This window comes from Pelodiscus sinensis, chromosome 15, assembly GCF_049634645.1.
Source record: "Pelodiscus sinensis isolate JC-2024 chromosome 15, ASM4963464v1, whole genome shotgun sequence".
NCBI classification, from domain to species: domain Eukaryota; kingdom Metazoa; phylum Chordata; order Testudines; family Trionychidae; genus Pelodiscus; species Pelodiscus sinensis.
Genome location: NC_134725.1, coordinates 354,360 through 373,824, shown reverse-complemented (window position 1 = coordinate 373,824; position 19,465 = coordinate 354,360). Strand labels below are relative to the sequence as shown.

At 45.8% G+C, this 19,465-nt stretch overlaps 1 protein-coding gene across 1 annotated transcript in view; it reads right to left on the bottom strand.

Annotated features, from left to right (window-relative positions):
• Positions 1-1,097: 1,097 nt before the first annotated feature.
• LOC102456402 (guanine nucleotide-binding protein G(z) subunit alpha-like) overlaps positions 1,098-19,465 on the bottom strand; it is a 172,995-nt gene continuing 154,627 nt past the window's right edge. Inside the window, exon 3 of the mRNA XM_075897799.1 lies at positions 1,098-2,319. Coding sequence (XP_075753914.1) covers positions 1,975-2,319 — 345 coding nt within the window. The 3' untranslated portion in view covers positions 1,098-1,974. The remainder of the gene's footprint in view (positions 2,320-19,465) is intronic.

Below are 19,465 nucleotides of genomic sequence, written 5' to 3'. Positions count from 1 at the left end.
TGGAATAAGGTGCCTTTTATTTCGAAATAATGCTGCTATGTAGACGTGCCCGTAGTGAATTTTGTGGTGGTTTTGTCAAAGGGAGAAACATCCTCTCTGACATAATTTGGGGTTTTAGATACCATTTTTGCTGTGTACTAAGATTATCCTTAATTTTGGTGGATGCGTTGTGAAAAAAGGTTTGTATCAAATGAACAAAATTCTGCAGTCTGGCAAAAAGATACAGAACCATCATTCAATTATGCAAACTATTAAATTGTACACCAATAAATGAACACACTGCAGACCAATCAGTTCAGTATCATTCAGATTATTTATTTTCTTAACATGAACAACCTTTAACTTTGATGGTATAATTACCGTTTTTTAGAACCCTTGGCTGGGAATTCTCACACTAATCTTGGTACACGTGAGGAACAAAGGAAGGGAGGAGATTTTCCAGAGTGTGCGTGAATGTACTTTACAATTCTTGAATGTATATTTACACATTGACATTACATTGACATCTGTAAGAAGTCTTTTCTATGCGGGGGGCCAAGAATTGAATGTCCACAGTTTTAGGCCCATATGATCCATGTGAGATTTTTCCAGTATAGTCCCATAGAGCTCATCAGGCATTCAAATTTGCCATAATTTCTCTGGAACAGTACTATATCCAGTAGTATTTTTGTACAAGATGAAACCTGGAACTGAGGAATGCATCTCTTCTGTTTCTTTAATTTCACTAAACTGCAAATAATTTAAATTATTAAATTCGAATATCAAGACATTTAGTTATTGTTCATATCGCTCATCTGTTAACCTTCTAATAATACACCACATTTTTAAAATAAAATAAAACAAAAAAAGTTTTAGAGGCTATATAATACAGAGTCTCATTGGCTCCATTTCCTGGGAAGGCTGTTACAATATGACCGTATTTCCCAGAATTTCTTTGGAGCAAAATTGTCCATTGGCAACAATCACACTCAGCAATCCAGACACTAAAATAATAGTTTAAAAATTACCTTGTGATTTTTAATTTTTTGTGTGTGTCTGTGTTAAAAAAGAACACAGCTTTTTCAACTTTAGGAGGTTCTTTTATCTCGTGTGTGTGTGTGTGTGTGTGTGTGTGTGTGTGTGTGTGTGTGAAACACCACAAGATTTGGCAAAACAAAAAAAAAGATGTAAAGAAGACTCTTGATATATAAAATTCCTTACCAGTAGAAGAAACACTCATCTTGATTTGTCCCAGTTTTAATTAGTTATTTCATTCATTTCATGTACTTTTGCTGCATATTTTGAAGCTTTGAAGAAAGGGCTAAAGGTCAGACTAGAAATCATAAAGAAATTGTTGGTACAGAACTGTTCTAACAGGAAAAGTGTCCATGATACACACTTCTGCTCTGCTTCATTGTGTAAATAGCATATGCTGTGTGCATCTCTATACATGATGTGGGTGTATATACTGCATGTGTTTGTGTGCCACTATGGTGGATACATGTTCCGTCTGTACAGCTGTAAGGAAGGCTTTACTGAAATTCTCCTGTTTGTAGCCTTTAGATTGGAACTAACTTTTCTCCTACAGGGAAAAAAAACCCTACAAGGCAGGCCCATCTCCCATTCAACAGCTCTGCATCTTCCTAGAGGTAAAATGTTTGGATGAAGTATTATTCTTACATAGAATATGGTAGCTCTGCCACTTCAGGAAAATGAAATGAAACAAACAGAATGAGCCAGCAGTGATTGTGGTGAAAACATTTCTACACAGTTACACCTCAATTTTTTTGGAGGCTTTGCAGCTTCCAAAACATGTATTTTTTTAAAATAATGTATGTAGCAAGGAGAAGATGGATGGGGGGCTGTGGACATAATTCAAATTTCTCCCTTCCTCTCCTTGGGCTTCCAAGTTCTGCCCCCCTGTTTCCACCACAAATGGATGTGGTAAGCCCCTTTTGTGTCACATCAGGAAAATAGATTGAGACCCATGGACTCTTAGCAGAGGCCAATATATTTGAGATTGTTCTGAATGATGACATCAGTCACCGCATCAAAGACAAACTGGATATTACTGGTATCAGTGGCACAGGTGAAGTGTGAGTAAATCTCCTTGGTCTCCTTGTTGCGATTCAAGTCCTCAAATTGGCGTTGGATGTAGACTGCTGCTTCCTCATAAGTGTTTTGGCCTTTGTACTCAGGAAAGCAGACTGTTAGTGGGATGCGCCGAATTTTTTCTGCCAGTAGATCTTTCTTATTCAGAAAGAGAATGAGGGAAGTGTTGATAAACCAGTTGTTGTTGCAAATGGAGTCAAAGAGACGCAGACTCTCTGCCATTCGACTCTGCAGGGAAGGAAACAACAAGGTCACCAACAGTATTTGAACACAACTACACAAAATACCTAGAAATACATAATCACAGTTGCTAGTGAGCAAACGCCCTTTTGTTTGGAATGTTCTTATCTGCTTGTCAGTCCAGTTCCCTTGCTGACTGTACATCTTACCTTAGGATGAATTTTCAGGAACTTTAATTCACTTCTGTTGATATATTGCAGCTCACTGTAGATTACAGCTTCATGTAGTTTGATTATTTTTTAAATCATAGGTAACTGTGAGGCAAAGTCAAAGCCTGATGTTTTTAAGAACAGCTGCTGTAGTTCTTAAAATTTTTCCACAGTCAGGCTAGTATTACAAACATGTTTTTTGGTCTGCAATGATCAACAAGCATATAATTTTGTAAAAATAGAAGAGTAGACTTATGCCCAGAATAGAGTAGTGGAATTCACACCTTTCTGAGTTCGCAGCCAAAGAAAGAATACCTTATTGTGAGAGAGATCAAATATATGACTCCAAAGACATTTGGAACCTGTTTCTAGATATATTTGAATAAAAAATGTTGAGATGGCTCAAAGAATGCCAGCTTTCCATTCCACTTAACTTCTTTTTCCTCCTTTCCCCTGGTCCATTCCTCCCTACCTCTTCCTATTTATGTATGTCTTCACCTATTTTATTATAATTATCCCCAACCTAACATGTTATGTCAATGTAGTATTGGCTGGGCTTGAAGCTTTGACAAGTTGTATATACAAATTGTGCAATTTTACTTCATTTTTTAATTGATTCCTTTTGCTCCTATATTTCCTTTCCCCTTGTATAATAGTGATTTTGTGTGTCTGTATGTATTGTGGCTGGGTCTCCTTGGCAGTGCGGTGGCCTAGTGGTTAGGCCCCGGGATTAGCTGGCAGGAAAGGGGTGCAAACCACTGCCGCGGGTGCCCTGGTCTTAGGAACTCCGGCCCGCTACGTTAGTCCAGGCCTTAAGTTTGGGGCATGGCCACAAGTGTCCAGATTTTCCCTCTCAGTGGGGGTTTCTGGCAGGTTTCCCCCTCCCCTTTGTCCCATGGCAGGGTTGTAGGCTTACTGTCTGCTGTGGCTCTCCAAGCAGACAGGCTTTGGTACAGGTCCTGCCAGCTGCAGAACCACACTCCTGTCTCCTTGCTGGTCAGCAGCTAACTGAGCCAGGCTCCTTTCTTTTATCCTCCCTCCAGGCCTGGCATTGGCTGCAGGTAAAGCGGGGCGGGGCCAGCTGGACAAAAAGGCTTTGTTTAGCCCTTGCACTTCCAGGCCCTCCTCTCACTCCCTCACAAGTATATTTTCCTCCAGAGAGCCAAATCCTAATCTCAGACAGAGGGGGCAACTCAAAATGAAGACAGAATTTAGCTAAAAGGGTTTAGTAGACACCTCTGATCTTCCAGTTGCCACTCAAAGTTAATAAGTGCTAGTGACAACACACCAGAGTGACCAACAAGAGCCTTTTATTTTAGAAAGACCAATTTAGTTATCATTAGCGATCCCTTGATTCGAGGATGATCTCTACCATGGATTTACATATGGGCCCTGAGATGTTTCAGGAGTCTGATCCTGGAACCATAGATTTGCTTGCAATAAGTACAGACATTTCCTGGTGGGCCAGCTGCCTGCTGAGAAAAAGTTTGTTCTTTTTCCTTTCTCCCTCTCTCTTTTCCGCTTTGAGGGCAAAGTGCTCCTCTTCAAAGCATGCCACTAGCTGATGGAGGATGTAATACCGTTGGGGTCAGTTGATGGCTTACTTCTCCCACTTCAGTTTTCTTGAGATTAGCTTTCAGTGTGTCTTTGTAGTGTTTCCTCTAACCATCAGTGAGCTGAGAGTAGAGGACTTGTTTTGGAAGGTGAGAGACTGGCATCTGCACCCAATGTCCAGCCCAGTGGAATTGGTGCATGAGGATCATTGCGTCACTGCTGGTGACACTGACTTTAGTGAGAATGCTGGTGTTAGTGCAGTAATCGTCCCACTTGATGTGCAGGATCTTCTACATACATCGTTGGTGATACCTCTCCAGAGTCTTGAGGTGATGTTGATACATCACCCAGGTTTCACATTCATAAAGGAGTGTAGGAATAACAATTGCCTTATAAATCTGGTTCTTGGTATTATAGGTCACAGTCCATGAAAAAGTGTTGGAACAATTTTGCAAAGAAAGCACTTGCACACTATACCCTGTGCTGGATCTCACTGTTGATTTTTGCATTTTGAGAAAGTTGGATACCAAGACAACAAAAGTGCTTGAACAACAAGTAGTCCTGTGGCATCCTAAAGACCAACACATTCATTTGGGCATAAGCTTTCATGGGAAAAAAACACTTCATCAGTTGCAAGTCTCTAAGGTGCCACGGGACTCCTCGTTGTTTTTACAGATACAGACTAACACAGCTACCCCTCTGAGACTTGAAAAGTGCTTGGGTGTCTCCTAAGTCTGTCCCTCAATGTTACTGTCTGGTGGATCATGTCCAAGGCCTGAAACAGGCTTAAATATTGAGAATCCTATGCGTCTTGTGCAAAAAAATCTAGTGGGGCCTGAAGGTCATTCTCCGTGTGTATGAGGATGGCACAGTCAACAGCATACTGAAGATCAGTAATGAACACCCTGAGGACTTTAGACTTTGAGTGGAGAAGTCATATTAAAAAGCTGTCCATCCAGTCTGTATTGAATGTCAACTCCATTGGGGAGGTGGTCTTTAACAATGACCAAAATTACTGCTAAATAGATGGAGAACAGTGTTGGGGCAATAGCACATTTTTGTTTAACTCCAGTTTTGATGATGGAAGTATCTGTCTCAAGTAAGGATGTAAAATCCTGTTTAATTGACTAACCGTGGCCCTTAAGGTTGACACTACAGGCTTGGTAGTGTGGACGCATCACATAGAAAAATTGACAGCAAAGCATTTTCTCTTCTTACTCTGGTTGCCCTGCTTCAGGACACCACAGCACTCTCCACTATGGAGCTGGAGCTGCCTCCGGGCAGTCTTCAGCTCTTGCAGCTTTTGCTGCAAGTCATGCAGCAGTTTCTGCATGCAGCCTCCCAGGCTCTGCAGGAAGCCAACCCCTGGGCCTTGTGGCCTTGTGGCAGACCCTCCTTGGGTATGTGGGGGCACGGCTCCAGCACCTGGATGCCGCCCGCCCACCCTGCCCTGGATACAGTGCCCCGCCACATCTGGCATCTGGACACCACTGCAGACTGGTGGGACCACATCATTCTGGAGCTCTGGGGAGACCAACAATGGCTCCAGAACTTTAGAATGAAAAAGGACACCTTCCTGGAGCTCTGTGAGTGGCTTGACCCTGCCCTGAGGCAATGGGACATGCACATGAGGCCCGCCATCCCTCTCCAGAAGCGTGTTGCCATCGCTCTCTGGAAGCTCTCCACACCGGATAGCTACCAATCCATGGGGAACGAGTTTGGCGTGGGGAGATCGCCCGTCGGGGCCCTGGTCATGCAGGTATGGCATTCTCGGGCTATTGTCCCAGGAGGGGGTTGGAAGGATGGAATGGGTTTCCCTAGGGAAAAGGGGGGTGGGGGTGATTCAAGCCCCCTCCCTGGGTGGGTTTGTTCAGTCCCGCCCTCACAAAGCCCTTCCAGGGGTTGGGGTGATTGCAGGGGGTTGCTCCTGGTGAGTGGGGGGAGGAGGAGAAGGAGGGGGGAACTCTCAGGCACCCTGGCACCCCTGTGATTCTCAGTTTGTTTAATCTCCTTCTGCAGGTGGTCAGGGTGATCAACACCATCCTGCTGCACAGAGTCATCTGCCTTGCAGATGTGGACGCCATCATCGCCGGATTTGGTGCCCTGGGCTTCCCCTACTGTGGGGGGCGGGGGGGGGGGGGTGGCGACAGGACAAACATCCCTATTCGTGCCCCAGACCATCGGGAATCAATGTACATTAACTGGAAGGGATACTTTTTGGTGGTCCTGCAGGCCATGACTGACCACCGGGGCCAATTCACAAACATATGTCGGGTGGTCCGGGAAGGTGTAACTCAAGCATGTTCCAGAAGCTGCAAGCCAGAACTTTCTTCCCCAACCGCAACATCAGGGTCAGGGATGTGGACATGCCCATCTTCCTGGTGGGGGATGTGGCCTATCCCCTGCAGCTGTGGCTCATGAAGCCCTACACTGGCCACCTCAACCCCTCCAGAGAGGTATTCAATGCCAGGCTGAGCAGGGCCCACATGGTTGTTGAGCAGGGCCTTTGGACATTTGAAGGTGCAGTTTAGATGCCTCCTCACCCCCCCAGCTCCCCCTGGCCATCCCCTCCACCCCCTGTATGAAGGGAAAGTGATGGCACTCACATGATGTACCTTCCCTGACCTCGGACGACACCTGAGACATGTCCACAGGGAGGCTTTGGGGTTAGCTGTGTGCTGATGCTGGCCTCGTCCGGGTTCTGCTCCTCCTCCTCCTCCTCCTTGTCTCTCCCCCCATGAGGGCGACGATGGGCATCTTGGGCCCGGAATCTACAACCAGCAGGGGAAGGGACTGCCCTACCCCTAGGATGCAGTCCAGCTCCTTGAAATAAGGGCAGCTTTGGGGCTCTGCCTCTGATTGGGAGGTGCCCTCCCTGGCCATGGCATAAGCCTGGCAGAGCTCGTTGACCTTCATCCACACCTGTTCTTGGGTGCAGATGTGGCCTTTACTCCCCAGGCTGTTGGCCATCCGGCCATAGATATCCACATTCTTGCGTCTGGTGTGGAGATCCTGGAGTTTGTTCTTGTCCCCCCAAACCTCAATAAGGTCCAGGGTCTCTGCACCAGACCAGGAAGGCGTGCATCTTTTGCGGCCCCTGGCAGGCTCCTGGGAGCTGTCTGACTGCTCCCTGGGAGCAGTGGAGGGATGGATGGCAGCATCAAACTGGCTCATTTCTGGGGGAAAATCAAGTCAGGTGCAGCTGCAGGGTGGCTCAAGGTTGTCAGTCCTGCTGCGAGCCACAAACCCTATCTACAGAGGCTGCAGCTGTAAGGGCTCCAGGGGAGGGGGGTGGGGGGATAGAGTTTTGCTGAGTGTGGACAGAGCGGGCAGCAGGGCACCCTATTTCGAAATAGCAGCTATTCCCTGTCTATACAGCCCCTATTCCGAAATATCTCTTTTGGAATAGGCGCTATTCCTTGTAGAATGAGGTTTACAGAAGCCGGAATAAGCCATCCACTATTTCAAAATAGCGGTTTTGCTGTGTAGACACTTGCATAGTTATTTTGAATATGGCCGTTATTCTGAAATAACTTTGGTGTGTAGAAACACCCTGTCAGGCTTGCTGCATTTGCAGTGCTCTAAGATCGGGGTTGTTGGGTGCAGCTGATGAGGAATGTTTTATACAGGATGCTGCAGCTGGAAATGAAATGATAGATTAAAAAAGTTGCACTGGAGGAAAGATTGAAAAATAGTCTCTTAGGACTCCCATTTTCCTTTTTATCTAAGAAAAATGGCTATGGCAAGTAAAGGAAATGAAAAACAAGTGGCAGCAAAACAGACACAAAAAGGAAGCTAGAAAAAGAATTGAAATAAAGAACATTAATGAAGGATGAAGAAACTGAAAAGATGGGGGAAGGGAAACAAATGTTAAAAAATGGAAAAATGGAAAGACGTAAAGAATCTTAGAACCGCTATAGTTAGTTAAACAATTTATAATACAGTCAAATAGGAACCCATCAGGTTTGGAGGCATACTGCATTTCCATGTGGTTTCAAGATACAAGAAAATATTCCATGAGCCATTTGAAAGCAGAATTTATTTTTATCTTATGTTTTTGAGATGAAGAAAAAAGCCACCAGTCACACTAAAATATAATCAATTTTAATATAATCTCTCTCAAGCATGTGCTGGAGTAATTTGGGCATATACACACAAACAGCCACGCTTGGCTTATTGAACAGGATTAAAGAACACCTAAATGCATACTTATCTGTAAGTGCCTGATGTCTAGATCTTGAGTGCGTGTGTAAACACAAGCTGCTAGTTTGATGTAATCTTGGATACGAGGTGGCTAATTTATTTCTTGACAAACATAGATAGGATTAAAACAGGTGTTAAACCCTTAATGGTATCCATAATACAAATATATCATATGCAGAACTGGTCATAAAATGCCCCCTTCCCTGCAGAAAAATGTTGACTTTTCACTGAAAAATTAAAGCCAAAATATTCCAATTTGAAAATGCCATTGTAGTGCCTCCTGGGAACTGTAGTTCAGATGCCTCATATTCCCATTCACTTCTATAGGTTGGGCTCTTGGGTATGATATCTCACACACCACAGTTTCTTCTTTCAGGCTATGTCTACACAGCAACATTATTTCAAAATAACATAGTCCGTGTCTACACAGCTGGCAGTTATTTTGAAATAATGTCGAAAATATTGTCAAGCTGGAGGACTTCTTACTCCGACTCCTGTAACCCTCATTGTACGAGGAGTAAGGGAAGTCAGAGGAAGAGTGCTCTATTTCCAAATAAGTGCTGTGTAGATGCTCCCAATTTTGAAATAAGCTACGCAATTGATGTAGCTCAATTTGCATAGCTTATTTCGAGCTAAGCCCTGCTGTGTTGATGCACCCTCAGCTAGGAAAGGGAATACATCCTGGGAGTCCCTTGGTCACAGTTCAGCATGGTAGATTAATCCAACTGAGGATCCTGCCCATGAAGAAGAATAGGAACATGAGGCAACCGAACTTCAACTGCTATGAGGCAGTGCAGCTGCATATCTAAATTAAAATATTTTTAGTTTTTGACTTTTCACTAAAAAATCGAAAGTTTGAGTTTTAAATCAAATGAATTTTTTTCTAAGCAAACGGACACTTTTTACAAAAATGTTTAGTCAGCCCCAACCATCTGTATTATGAGAAATACACACTGTGATCGTAGAATCATAGACTACTAGAACTGGAAGGGACCTCAAGAGGTCATCAGGATCAGCATCCTGCCCTCATGGCAGGACCAAGCACCGGCTAGATCATCCCTGATAGATGTCTGTCTAACCTGATGGGTATGCATGTTCAACATCAGCTAATATTCAAAGCTAGTCTAGTCTTTTCCACATTTTACAAGCTCAGTGCAGGATTTGCAGAGCTGCAGCGGGGTAACTTCCAGACCCGGTGTGAGCCGGGACTGAACCAGCGTGCCTGCCCACTGGCTCTGAAAATACAGAGTAACGTGTGTGTGTGTGTGTGTGTAGCCGGTAGTGTTAACCGATAAGCATCCACTTATCAGTTAATTATTTAACTGGCTACAATATTACATCCCTAAAATATATCACCATAGCATATTTCTTGGAGGTGAATTTGGCCAGCATAGTTTGGTAAATTTACTTCCTTTAGATTTTTGCTTCAACCTGAAGAAAATTCCTGCAAGAAAATTATTTGCATTAAAAATCTTAAGCGTGTCAAGAATCTGATCTGTGTAGCCTTCCTGCAGAGTCACACCTCCACCTTTGTAGAGAAAAACCACATATATACTGAATGAAAAGTCTAGATTTTTATAATAATTCTTTACACTTATGTAAATATGAATTTCTATCTAGGATTATTAAAAATGCTTTAAAAGCATTAGCAAACACCAAATCAATATCTTAGAGGCCTGTACACAAATGCAAGGAGTGTGGGAAATAAGCAGGCAGAACTTGAAGTGCTAATAAATAAACACAACTATGACATAGTTGGTATCACAGAGACCTGGTGGGATAATACACGATTGGAATATTGGTATAGAAGGGTACAGCTTGCTCAGGAAAGTTAGGCAGGAAAAAAAGGGAGGAGGTGTTGCTTTGTATATTAAAAATGGGTACACTTGGACTGAGGTGGAGATAGACTTGCTGAGAGTCTCTGAGTTAGGTTAAAAGGGGTTAAAAACAAGGGTGATGTCATGCTAGTGGTCTACTACCCAGGTAGAAGAAGTGGATGAAGCTTTTTTTAAACTCACAAAATCATCCATAGCGCAGGATTTGGTGGTGATGGGGGACTTCTAATATCCAGACATCTGTTGGGAAACTAACACAGCAGGGCACAGATTATCCAATAAAATCTTGGACTGCACTGTTGACAATTTTTTATTTCAGAAGGTTGAAAAAGCTACTAGTGGGGGAAGCTGTTCTAGATTTGATCCTAACAAATAGGGAGGAACTGGTTGAGAATTTGAAAGTGGAAGGCAGCTTGGGTGAAAGTGATCATGAAATCAGAGTTCGTGATTCTAAGGACTGGTAGAAGGGAGGACAGCAAAATAGAGACAGTGGATTTCAGGAAGGCAGATTTTAGTAAACTCATCAGAGAACTGGTAGGTAAGGTCCCATGGGAACTAAGACTAAGAGGAAAAACAACTGAAGAGAGTTGGCAGCTTTTCAAAGGGACATTACTAAGGGCCCAAAAGCAAACTATTCCACTGTGTAGGAAAGATAGAAAGTATGGTAAGAGACCACTTTGGCTTAACCAAGAGATCTTACATAATCTAAAAATCAAAAAGGAATCATAGAAAAAGTAGAAACGAGGTCAAATTACAAAGGATGAATATAAGCAAACAACACAGGTAAGCAGGGGCAAGATTAGAAAGGCAGAGGCACAAAACGAGCTCACACTAGCTACAGACATAAAAGGAAACAAGAAGACTTTCTATGAATATATTAGAAGCAAGAGGAAGACCAAGGACAGGGTAGGCCCATTTCTCAGTGAGGAGGGAGAAACAATAACAGGAAACTTGGAAATGGCAGAGGTGCTTAATGACTTCTTTGTTTCGGTTTTTGTCAAGAAAAGCAATGGTGATGAGATGCTTAACATAGTGAATGCTAGTGGAATTAGGGGTAGGTTTAGAAGTTAAAATAAAAAAGAACAAGTTAAAAATTATTTAGAAAAGTTAGATGTCTGCAAGTCACCAGGGCCTGATAAAATGCATCCTAGAATACTCAAGGAGCTGATAGAGGAGGTATCTGAGCCTCTAGCTATCATCTTTGAAAAATCATGGAAGTCGGGAGAGATTCCAGAAGACTGGAAAAGGGCAAATCTAGTGCCCATCTATAAAAAGGGAAATAAGAACAGCCCAGGAAACTACAGACCAGTCAGTTTAACTTCTGTGCCAGGGAAGATAATGGAGCAAGTAATTAAGGAATTCATCTGCAAACATCTGCAAAATAATAAGGTGATAGGTAACAGCCAGCATGGATTTGTAAAGAACAAATCATTTCAAACCAATCTGATAGCTTTCTTTGATAGGATAACAAGCCTTGAGGAAAAGGGAGAAGTGGTGGATGTGGTATACCTAGACTTTAGTAAGGCATTTGATACGGTCTCGCATGATATTCTTATCAATAAACTAGGCAAATACAACTTAGATGGGGCTACTGTAAGGTGGGTGCATAACTGGCAGGATAACCGTTCTCAGAGTCGTTATTAACGGTTCACAATCATGCTGTAAGGGCATAACAAGTGGGGTTCCACAGGGGTCTGTTTTGGGACCAGTTCTGTTCAATATCTTCAATGATTTAGATACCAAGCTGGGAGGGATTGCGACTAATCTGGAGGATAGGGTCATAATTCAAAATGATCTGGACAAATTGGAGAAATGGTCTGAGGTAAACAGGATGAAGTTTAATAAAGATAAATGCAAAGTACTTGACTGAGGAAGGAACAATCCATTTCACACATACAGAATGGGAAGCGACTGTCTAGGAAGGAGTACGGCAGAAAGGGATCTAGGGGTTATAGTGGACCACAAGCTAAATATGAGTCAGCAGTGTGACACTGTTGCAAAAAAAGCAAACATGATTCTGGGATGCATTTGTGATGGACCCCCCATGCTTTATGAAATGGACTTATGGACACAAATATAGATAACTCAAAGATGCTTTGGGCAAATTATCTCATGTAACCTATCAATCTCTATGTCATAATCTGCTGGATCTGTTTATCTTATTTTGGTGTATTTTCGTTCTTGTGTGTAAAGTTAGACATTTTAAACGTGTAAATGAAAGCCATCAAGGGTGTTTCCAAGGCTGGGAGGCCTCAATTTCTGGGCAATCATATGCAAATAGCCTTTTGTCCTTAAGTCTTAGCAGTGGTTGGTCTTAGGAAGTCACATGACCTCCCTCACCAGTAGGAATTGACCAGGTAACTTCCCATGCAAAGACGGAATCTTTAAAACTATGGGAAGCTTAGCAGGTCTTTGCTTTGGCTGGCACACCTCAGGAAAGGAACCAAAGACCCCAGGGTGAGAAACAGCACTGGTCTGGAAGGCTTACCTGGAAAAGAAATGGTTTAGGGTGATTTTGTAATAGGTTTGTGTACTGAGGCTTCAATGTTAGAGTCGATAAGCGTTTACTGTTATTTTGAGTTTGTAATCTACTTTGCTTTGCCTGTTCTCACTTACAGCCACTTAAATCCTACTGCTTGTACTTAATAAAATCACTTTTATTTTCTATCAAGCCCAGTGTAAATAATTGCTACCTGTGGGGGTGTCAATCAGTGTGTACATTCATTGTTAAAAGGGGCTTACCTAAATAATTCCTTTGGGGTTCTGATCCATTTGGGGAGTGGTATCCTGGGAAGCTGGGTCCTAAACTGCACGTTCCTTGGTCCTGAAGAGATTCAGTGTATGTCTAGACTACATGGCTCCGTCGACGGAGCCATGTAGATGAGTTTATTAGACATAGGAAAATGAAGCGGTGATTTAAATAATCGCCACTTCGTTTACATCAAAATGGCCACCACGCTGTGCCAATCAGCTGTTTGGAAGCACAGGGGGCAGTCTGGATGCGACAAGGGAAGCCTTTGTCGACCGCTCCGGTAAACCTCATTTCACGAGGCATACCAAAGCGGTCGATAAAGGCTTCCCTTGTCGACCACGGTGCATCCAGACTGCCCCGCTGTGCCGCCAAACAGCTGATCGACACAGTGCGGTCAGCCATTTTGATTATTTAAATTGCCACTTCATTTTCCTATGTCTAGTAAACTCATCTACATGGCTCCGTCGACGGAGCCATGTAGTCTAGACATACCCTCAGTGTCTACACTGCTTCTCGGGGTGGGGGGCATTGAGCCCAGCTTGGTGCCTTGGCTGGGGGAGACCAGGCAGCTGGCCCAGACGGACCGGGCAGTGAGAAGCCCCAGAGAGCAGGAAGGTGAGTGGCAGTGGCTTTGTGAGCACCCCGGGAGGCACCCCCAAGGGGTCTTCTGTGACCGCACCCTGTCACAGCATTAACAGGTGTGTTGTGAGGAAGACACGAGAAGTCATTCTTCTGCTCTACTCTGCACTGATTAGGCCTCAGTTGGAGTATTGTGTCCAGTTCTGGGCACCGCATTTCAAGAAACATGTGGACAAATTGGAGAGGGTCCAGAGAAGAGCAACAAGAATGATTAAAGGTCTAGAGAACATGACCTATGAAGGAAGACTGAAAGAATTGGGTTTGTTTAGTTTGGAAAGGAGAAGACTGAGAGGGGACATAATAGTGGTTTTCAGGTATCTAAAAGGGTGTTATAAGGACGAGGGAGAAAAATTGTTCTCCTTGGCCTCTGAGGATAGAACAAGAAGCAATGGGGCTTAAAGTGCAGCAAGGGAGGTTTAGGTTGGTCATTAGGAAAAAGTTCCTAACTGTCAGGGTGGTCAAACACTGGAATAAATTGCCCAGGGAGGTTGTGGAATCTCCATCACTGGAGATATCTAAGAGCAGGTGTGACAGGGCGCTCGCCCTGCACTGGCCCTTTAAGGGCAGACCCCGGCCGGAACCAGGGCCGGGGAGATTAGCCCAGCTGAGGCTGTACTAGTCCATTAGGGCCCAGCTGGGCGCTATAATAGAGGATGGGCTGCTGCTGTGAGGGGGAAGCAGTGAGGACCTGGCTGCTGAGGGAGGAGGAGGCTCCCTGGAGCTAGGGCAGGGCTGGGGAGGCCAGGCCAGGCCAGGCCAGGCCAGGCAGGGCTAAGGGAGCTCTGGCCAGCAAATCCTCAGACTGCAGGGCTTGAAAGAAGGCCCGATGGAGGAACATCAACCCCCGGAAGGGGGGCTCAGAGACAGACTTGGGCACTGCCGGAGGGCAGTGTGGCGAAGAGGACGCCGCAGCCGGGAGTAAAGAGGGGAGACACCACCCCAGAGAAGGCACCCTACCTGCCAAGGGAGCCAATTCCGGAGGACAGACGGCAGGGGGTTACGGTGGTGAGTGCGCCCCCCCCTCACAGCAGGTTAGACAGACACCTGTCAGGAATGATCGAGACAGTGCTTGGTCCTGCCAGGAGGGCAGGGGACTGGACTCGATGACCTCTCGAGGTCTCTTCCAGTTCTTTGATTCTATAAAGTGAGGTACCTTGATTGTTTTTGTAGTATAATTTTTTTTCGTAGACCACTTGAAAATTCCTGAGGGTCTCGGTGGACCACTTAATGATCTTTCCAAATATTGTTTGTACCATGAGCTAACTACTGTAAAGTGCTTTGGATAAGAGTGCTTTATTTAAAACATAATATCCTTTCCTCATTCCACCTGAATGGAGTTCTTGGAGCATAGTTTGAGAACTTCTGGTTTAGCTGAAAGCTTGTATTTCCATTAAGCTAATGTGGAAAATGTGTAAAAATAAAATGTATAGATGAGGCATGAAAGAAAAAATAAAAGTTAACTTCCTCTGAAGAAACTTTATTCAATTAAAAAAAATGATTCAGGTAGCTTTCTTTTGACACTTTTTCTTTACAACATTGTTGATGAAGTCATTGTAAGTAATATTTTGTAAAGAGGCACTTTCAGTTGTCAATATTGCTGAACTTGTCAAATGTTCCTGACTCACTGTATTTTGCAAATAATTGTAACTCGTTTTAATACAGAAAAAGAACTTTCACCAGAAGCATTTGTCAGGCATTGTTAAAAATATTTTCAGAATGGTTTCTATATTTGGAAAGGTTGCCTGCAAACTGTCATGTACAAGTCTATACAAATCAACTGGTGATCTGGAAGAACAGACCTCATCATTTTTCATAAAATGAATGAAATGTTTCACTTCATCTCCAAAAAGATTTGTGTCTATGTCCTCTCGGTAGACTTCACTTAATTTCTCACTGTAGTGGCTTTTAGCATCTTCATCCATACTGCTGTCAAAAAGCATCCAAAATAAATCAACAGTTTTCTTTAGAGATTCACCTCTACTCTGCAATTTCACTATTATTGTGTCACAAATAACAATGGTCTCAATGATGATCTTCTCTTTCCCTTCTAAATGGATTTCATTGTCTCTATGGGTGAGTCTAGACTACAGTGTTTTTTTTGGAAAAACAGCAGTTTTTCCAAAAAACTTCACCTACGTTCACACTGCAATAGCATTCTTTCAAAATTGAAAGAACACAGGGGTTTTTCTGACATTGGTAAATCTCATTCTACGAGGAAGAACGCCTTTTCCGAAAGAACTCTTTTGGAAAAAGGCATGTGTGGACACAGAAGAGGGAGTGCTTTCGAAGAAAGAGGCCTCCAGGAAAAAGCACAGGTGCCCTGGTGAACACTCCATCCACAGTAATCACAGCTCTATAGTTCCTGTCTCCTGGCACCTCTTAAAGCTGCAGGCACCCAGGACAAGCCTTGTGGTAGGAAGCCGGCCTTGCAGCAGGACCTTGACCATGCAGCTCTGACTGCCACAGGCCTGCTGACAGATGGCAGAGCCACAAGCCCCCCGAGACCCTCCTGGCCCTCCAGGGAGCAGCCCCAGGGGTCCCAGGACCCACCCAGGGGTACCAAATGCCAGGCACCTTCCTGGACCGGGCCAGAGATCCTGTACCTCCTGGAGCTGTGGGGGGAGGAGGAGGCCCTGAAGGATCTGAGCTCCAAGCGCCGCAACAGACATTTATGGCTGGATGGCTGAAGGTCTGGCCCACAGGGGACACCACTCCTGCACCCTCAACCAAGTCCGGAGCAAGGTCAAGGAGCTCCGGCAAGAGTACGCCTGGGCCAGGAAGTGCAGCTCTCGCTCCGGGGCAGGACCACACTCCTGCCCATACTACCACGAGCTCCACCAGATACTGGGTGGTGGGCAAGCCCTTTCCCCACACGTTCTGGTAGACTCAGGCTTGGAGACACCCATGGTCACCCGGCCAGAGCCCCTGGAAGAGGAGGAGGAGGACGACGATGACAGACATCAGCTGCAGGAGGAGGACACGGAGGCTATGTCTACACTGGCGGGTGCATGTGCAAGAACATCTTGCACAAGGACACGTCCACACTGCCATGTGCTTTTGCACAAGAGCATCCATGGCAGTGTGGATGCTCTCTTGCACAAGAAAGCTCCAACGGCCATTTTAGCCATAGGGCTCTCTTGCTCAAGAAATCCCTGCTGCACGTTCACACTGCTTTCTTGCGCAAGAGAGGGCTTACACTTTTTAGAAAAGAACGTAGCTCTTGCGCAAGAAGCCCTCTCTTCCCACGCCGTACTGTAAATCTTCTTGCACAAGAGCAGGCGGACCGTGTGTGGCTGGACACTTCCCTGGCCTGTTTGTCCATGGCGGGGGGGTGGGGGGGAAGCGGGCAGGATGGTCCCCTGGGCATCTCGGGGCCCCTGTGAGGCCAGGCCTGCTGTGCAGGCCACACATGGCCTTGTTCTCAGAACATCACCATCCCCTGTTCCAAGGACAGTTGGTCGCTGCTCACAGAGGAGGGCACGACCTCAGGGACAGTGTCTGCATGGATGACTGACCTCCTCTCCCTCTTTGTGCTCTCCACAGCCGGACCAGCCGTCACTGAGGGGCGATCCACGCCAGCCCAGGCAGCCGACCGAAGCCGGTGGAGCTGCAAGTGGTGGAGGGTCCACCAGGACTTCATGCAAGAGCACATAGCAATCCTGCATGACATGCAGCAGAACCTGGCCCAAAAGGTCGGCAATGATGCCGAGTGGTGCAATCGCATGTGGGACCAGCTTGTGTGGCAGGGCAAAAACATGTGTGCCCCATCCAGGAAGTGATGGCACACCTGGCTCCTGTCCCAGCTCTCGCTCTCCCTGCTCCTGTCCCCCCTGCTCCTGCTCCCCCCACCCCTGCTCCCCCTGCCATCCCTGACCCTGCTGCAGGCCCCCCTCCTGCCCACCCCCCTGTTGTCCCAGGCCACACCCAACCCCAAGTTCGTCAAGGTCCCCGGACCCGAGGCGGCACTTGCAGGTGCTCCATGCGCCACTCCCAGCCCTGAACCCCCTCCTCCCTCCTCCCTCTCGGTTCTCAGCCCCCCTCTGCCCCAGTTACTTTGATTATAAAACACAGAATACAAAGGTTTTGTTGAAACCTAAACTGGTGTCTTTATTATTTGCACAGGGAAGGGGGGAAAGGAGGGGTTATGGTGGGACAGGTATAAGGGGGGAAAGGCACAAGCCCCCATTGGGGAGGCCCTGGGAAGAGTTACTGGGCTCCTTCAGAGAACCTCTCCCCTCGGGGCCTCCCAGATGTGCACCCCGGCCTGATGGGCCTGGCAGATGACAGCTGTCCATGGCTGTTCAAAGACCCTTCCCTTGCGGCCAGTCTCTGTCCCCCACCCCAGGAGAAAGGCCTTCCCTTTGCTCTCCACTAGGTTGTGGAGCACGCAACACTCAGAGACCCTCGAGGATGTTGCGCTCCCCCACATCGAGGCGTGTCAGAAGGCACCTGAACCTGGCCTTGAGGTGCCTGAAGGCGCATTCCACCTGCACGTGGGCCTGATTGAGGTGCGTGTTGAATTGTTCCCTGCTGGGGTTCAGGTGGCCAGTGTAGGGCTTCATGAGCTATAGCATGAGCGGGTAGGCCACTTCGCCAATGATACAGAGTGGCATCTGGACATCCCCCACACGAAAGTCCCGCTGGGGGAAGAATGTTCCAGCCTCCAGCTTGCGGTACAGGCTAGAGAGTTCCTAAATATGTGGGCATCATGTGCCCAGCCTGACCACCCTACAAAAATGTCTTCGACCAGATTTGAATTTCCCAGGCTTCATTTGCATAAAGCCGGCCGGCGCCATTTTTAAATGCCGGCTAGTTCGGACTCCGTGCCCGCGGCTACACGCTGCACGGACTAGCTAGTTTGGATTAGGCTTCCTAATCCGAACTAGCTGTACACCTCATTTAAGGCAGGTTAAAAAATTACCTTTTCGGTTTGACACTGATAACTCATCATAGAATACTAGGACTGGAAGGGACCTCGAGAGGTCATCGAGTCCAGCCCCCTGCCCTCATGACAGGACCCAGTACTGTCTAGACCATCCCTGATAGACATTTATCTAACCTCCTCTTAAATATCTCCAGAGATGGGGATTCCACAACCTCCCTGGGCAATTTATTCCAGTGTTTGACCACCCTGACAGGAAGGAACTTTTTCCTAATGTCCAACCTAAACCTCCCTTGCTGCAGTTTAAGCCCCATTGCTTCTTGTTCTATCCTCAGAGGCCAAGGAGAACAATTTTTCTCCCTCCTCCTTATGACACCCTTTTAGATACCTGAAAACTGCTATCATGTCCCACCTCAATCTTCTCTTTTCTAAACTAAACAAACCCAATTCTTTCAGCCTTCCTTCATAGGTCATGTTCTCTAGACCTTTAATCATTCTTGTTGCTCTTCTCTGAACCTTCTCCAATTTCTCCACATCTTTCTTGAAATGTGGTGCCCAGAACTGGACACAATACTCCAACTGAGGCCTAACTAGTGCAGAGTAGAGCGGAAGAATGACTTCTCATGTCTTGCTCACAACACACCTGTTAATGCATCCCAGAATCATGTTTGCTTTCTTTGCAACAGCATCACACTGTTGACTCATATTTAGCTTCTGGTCCACTATAACCCCTAGATCCCTTTCTGCCATACTCCTTCCTAAACAGTCGCTTCCCATTCTGTGTGTGGTAGTCCCAAAGAAGACCAGTTTCACTGTGGCAACAACACATCTCAGCACTTTCCTCCAATAAGAACACTCCTTGTCAACCTTAATTTTTAGGCAGATTAAAAAATGTCTGAAAGAGCACAGGTGTAGCTACAGGTGGGCTTGGGTGGGGCATGGTCTGGACCACCCATTCCCCAATTAAGTTTCATACCAGTGGCACTGGAACATTTTTAACACTGACATGCTGAAAACCAGCCCCTGTCTCTCCTAGGCCCAGGTCGAGACCTGGGTGCAGGCCACAGGCACAGGAACTAAGGGTTCAGGCAGGGCTACTGACAGAATAGCCAGGCCCCTG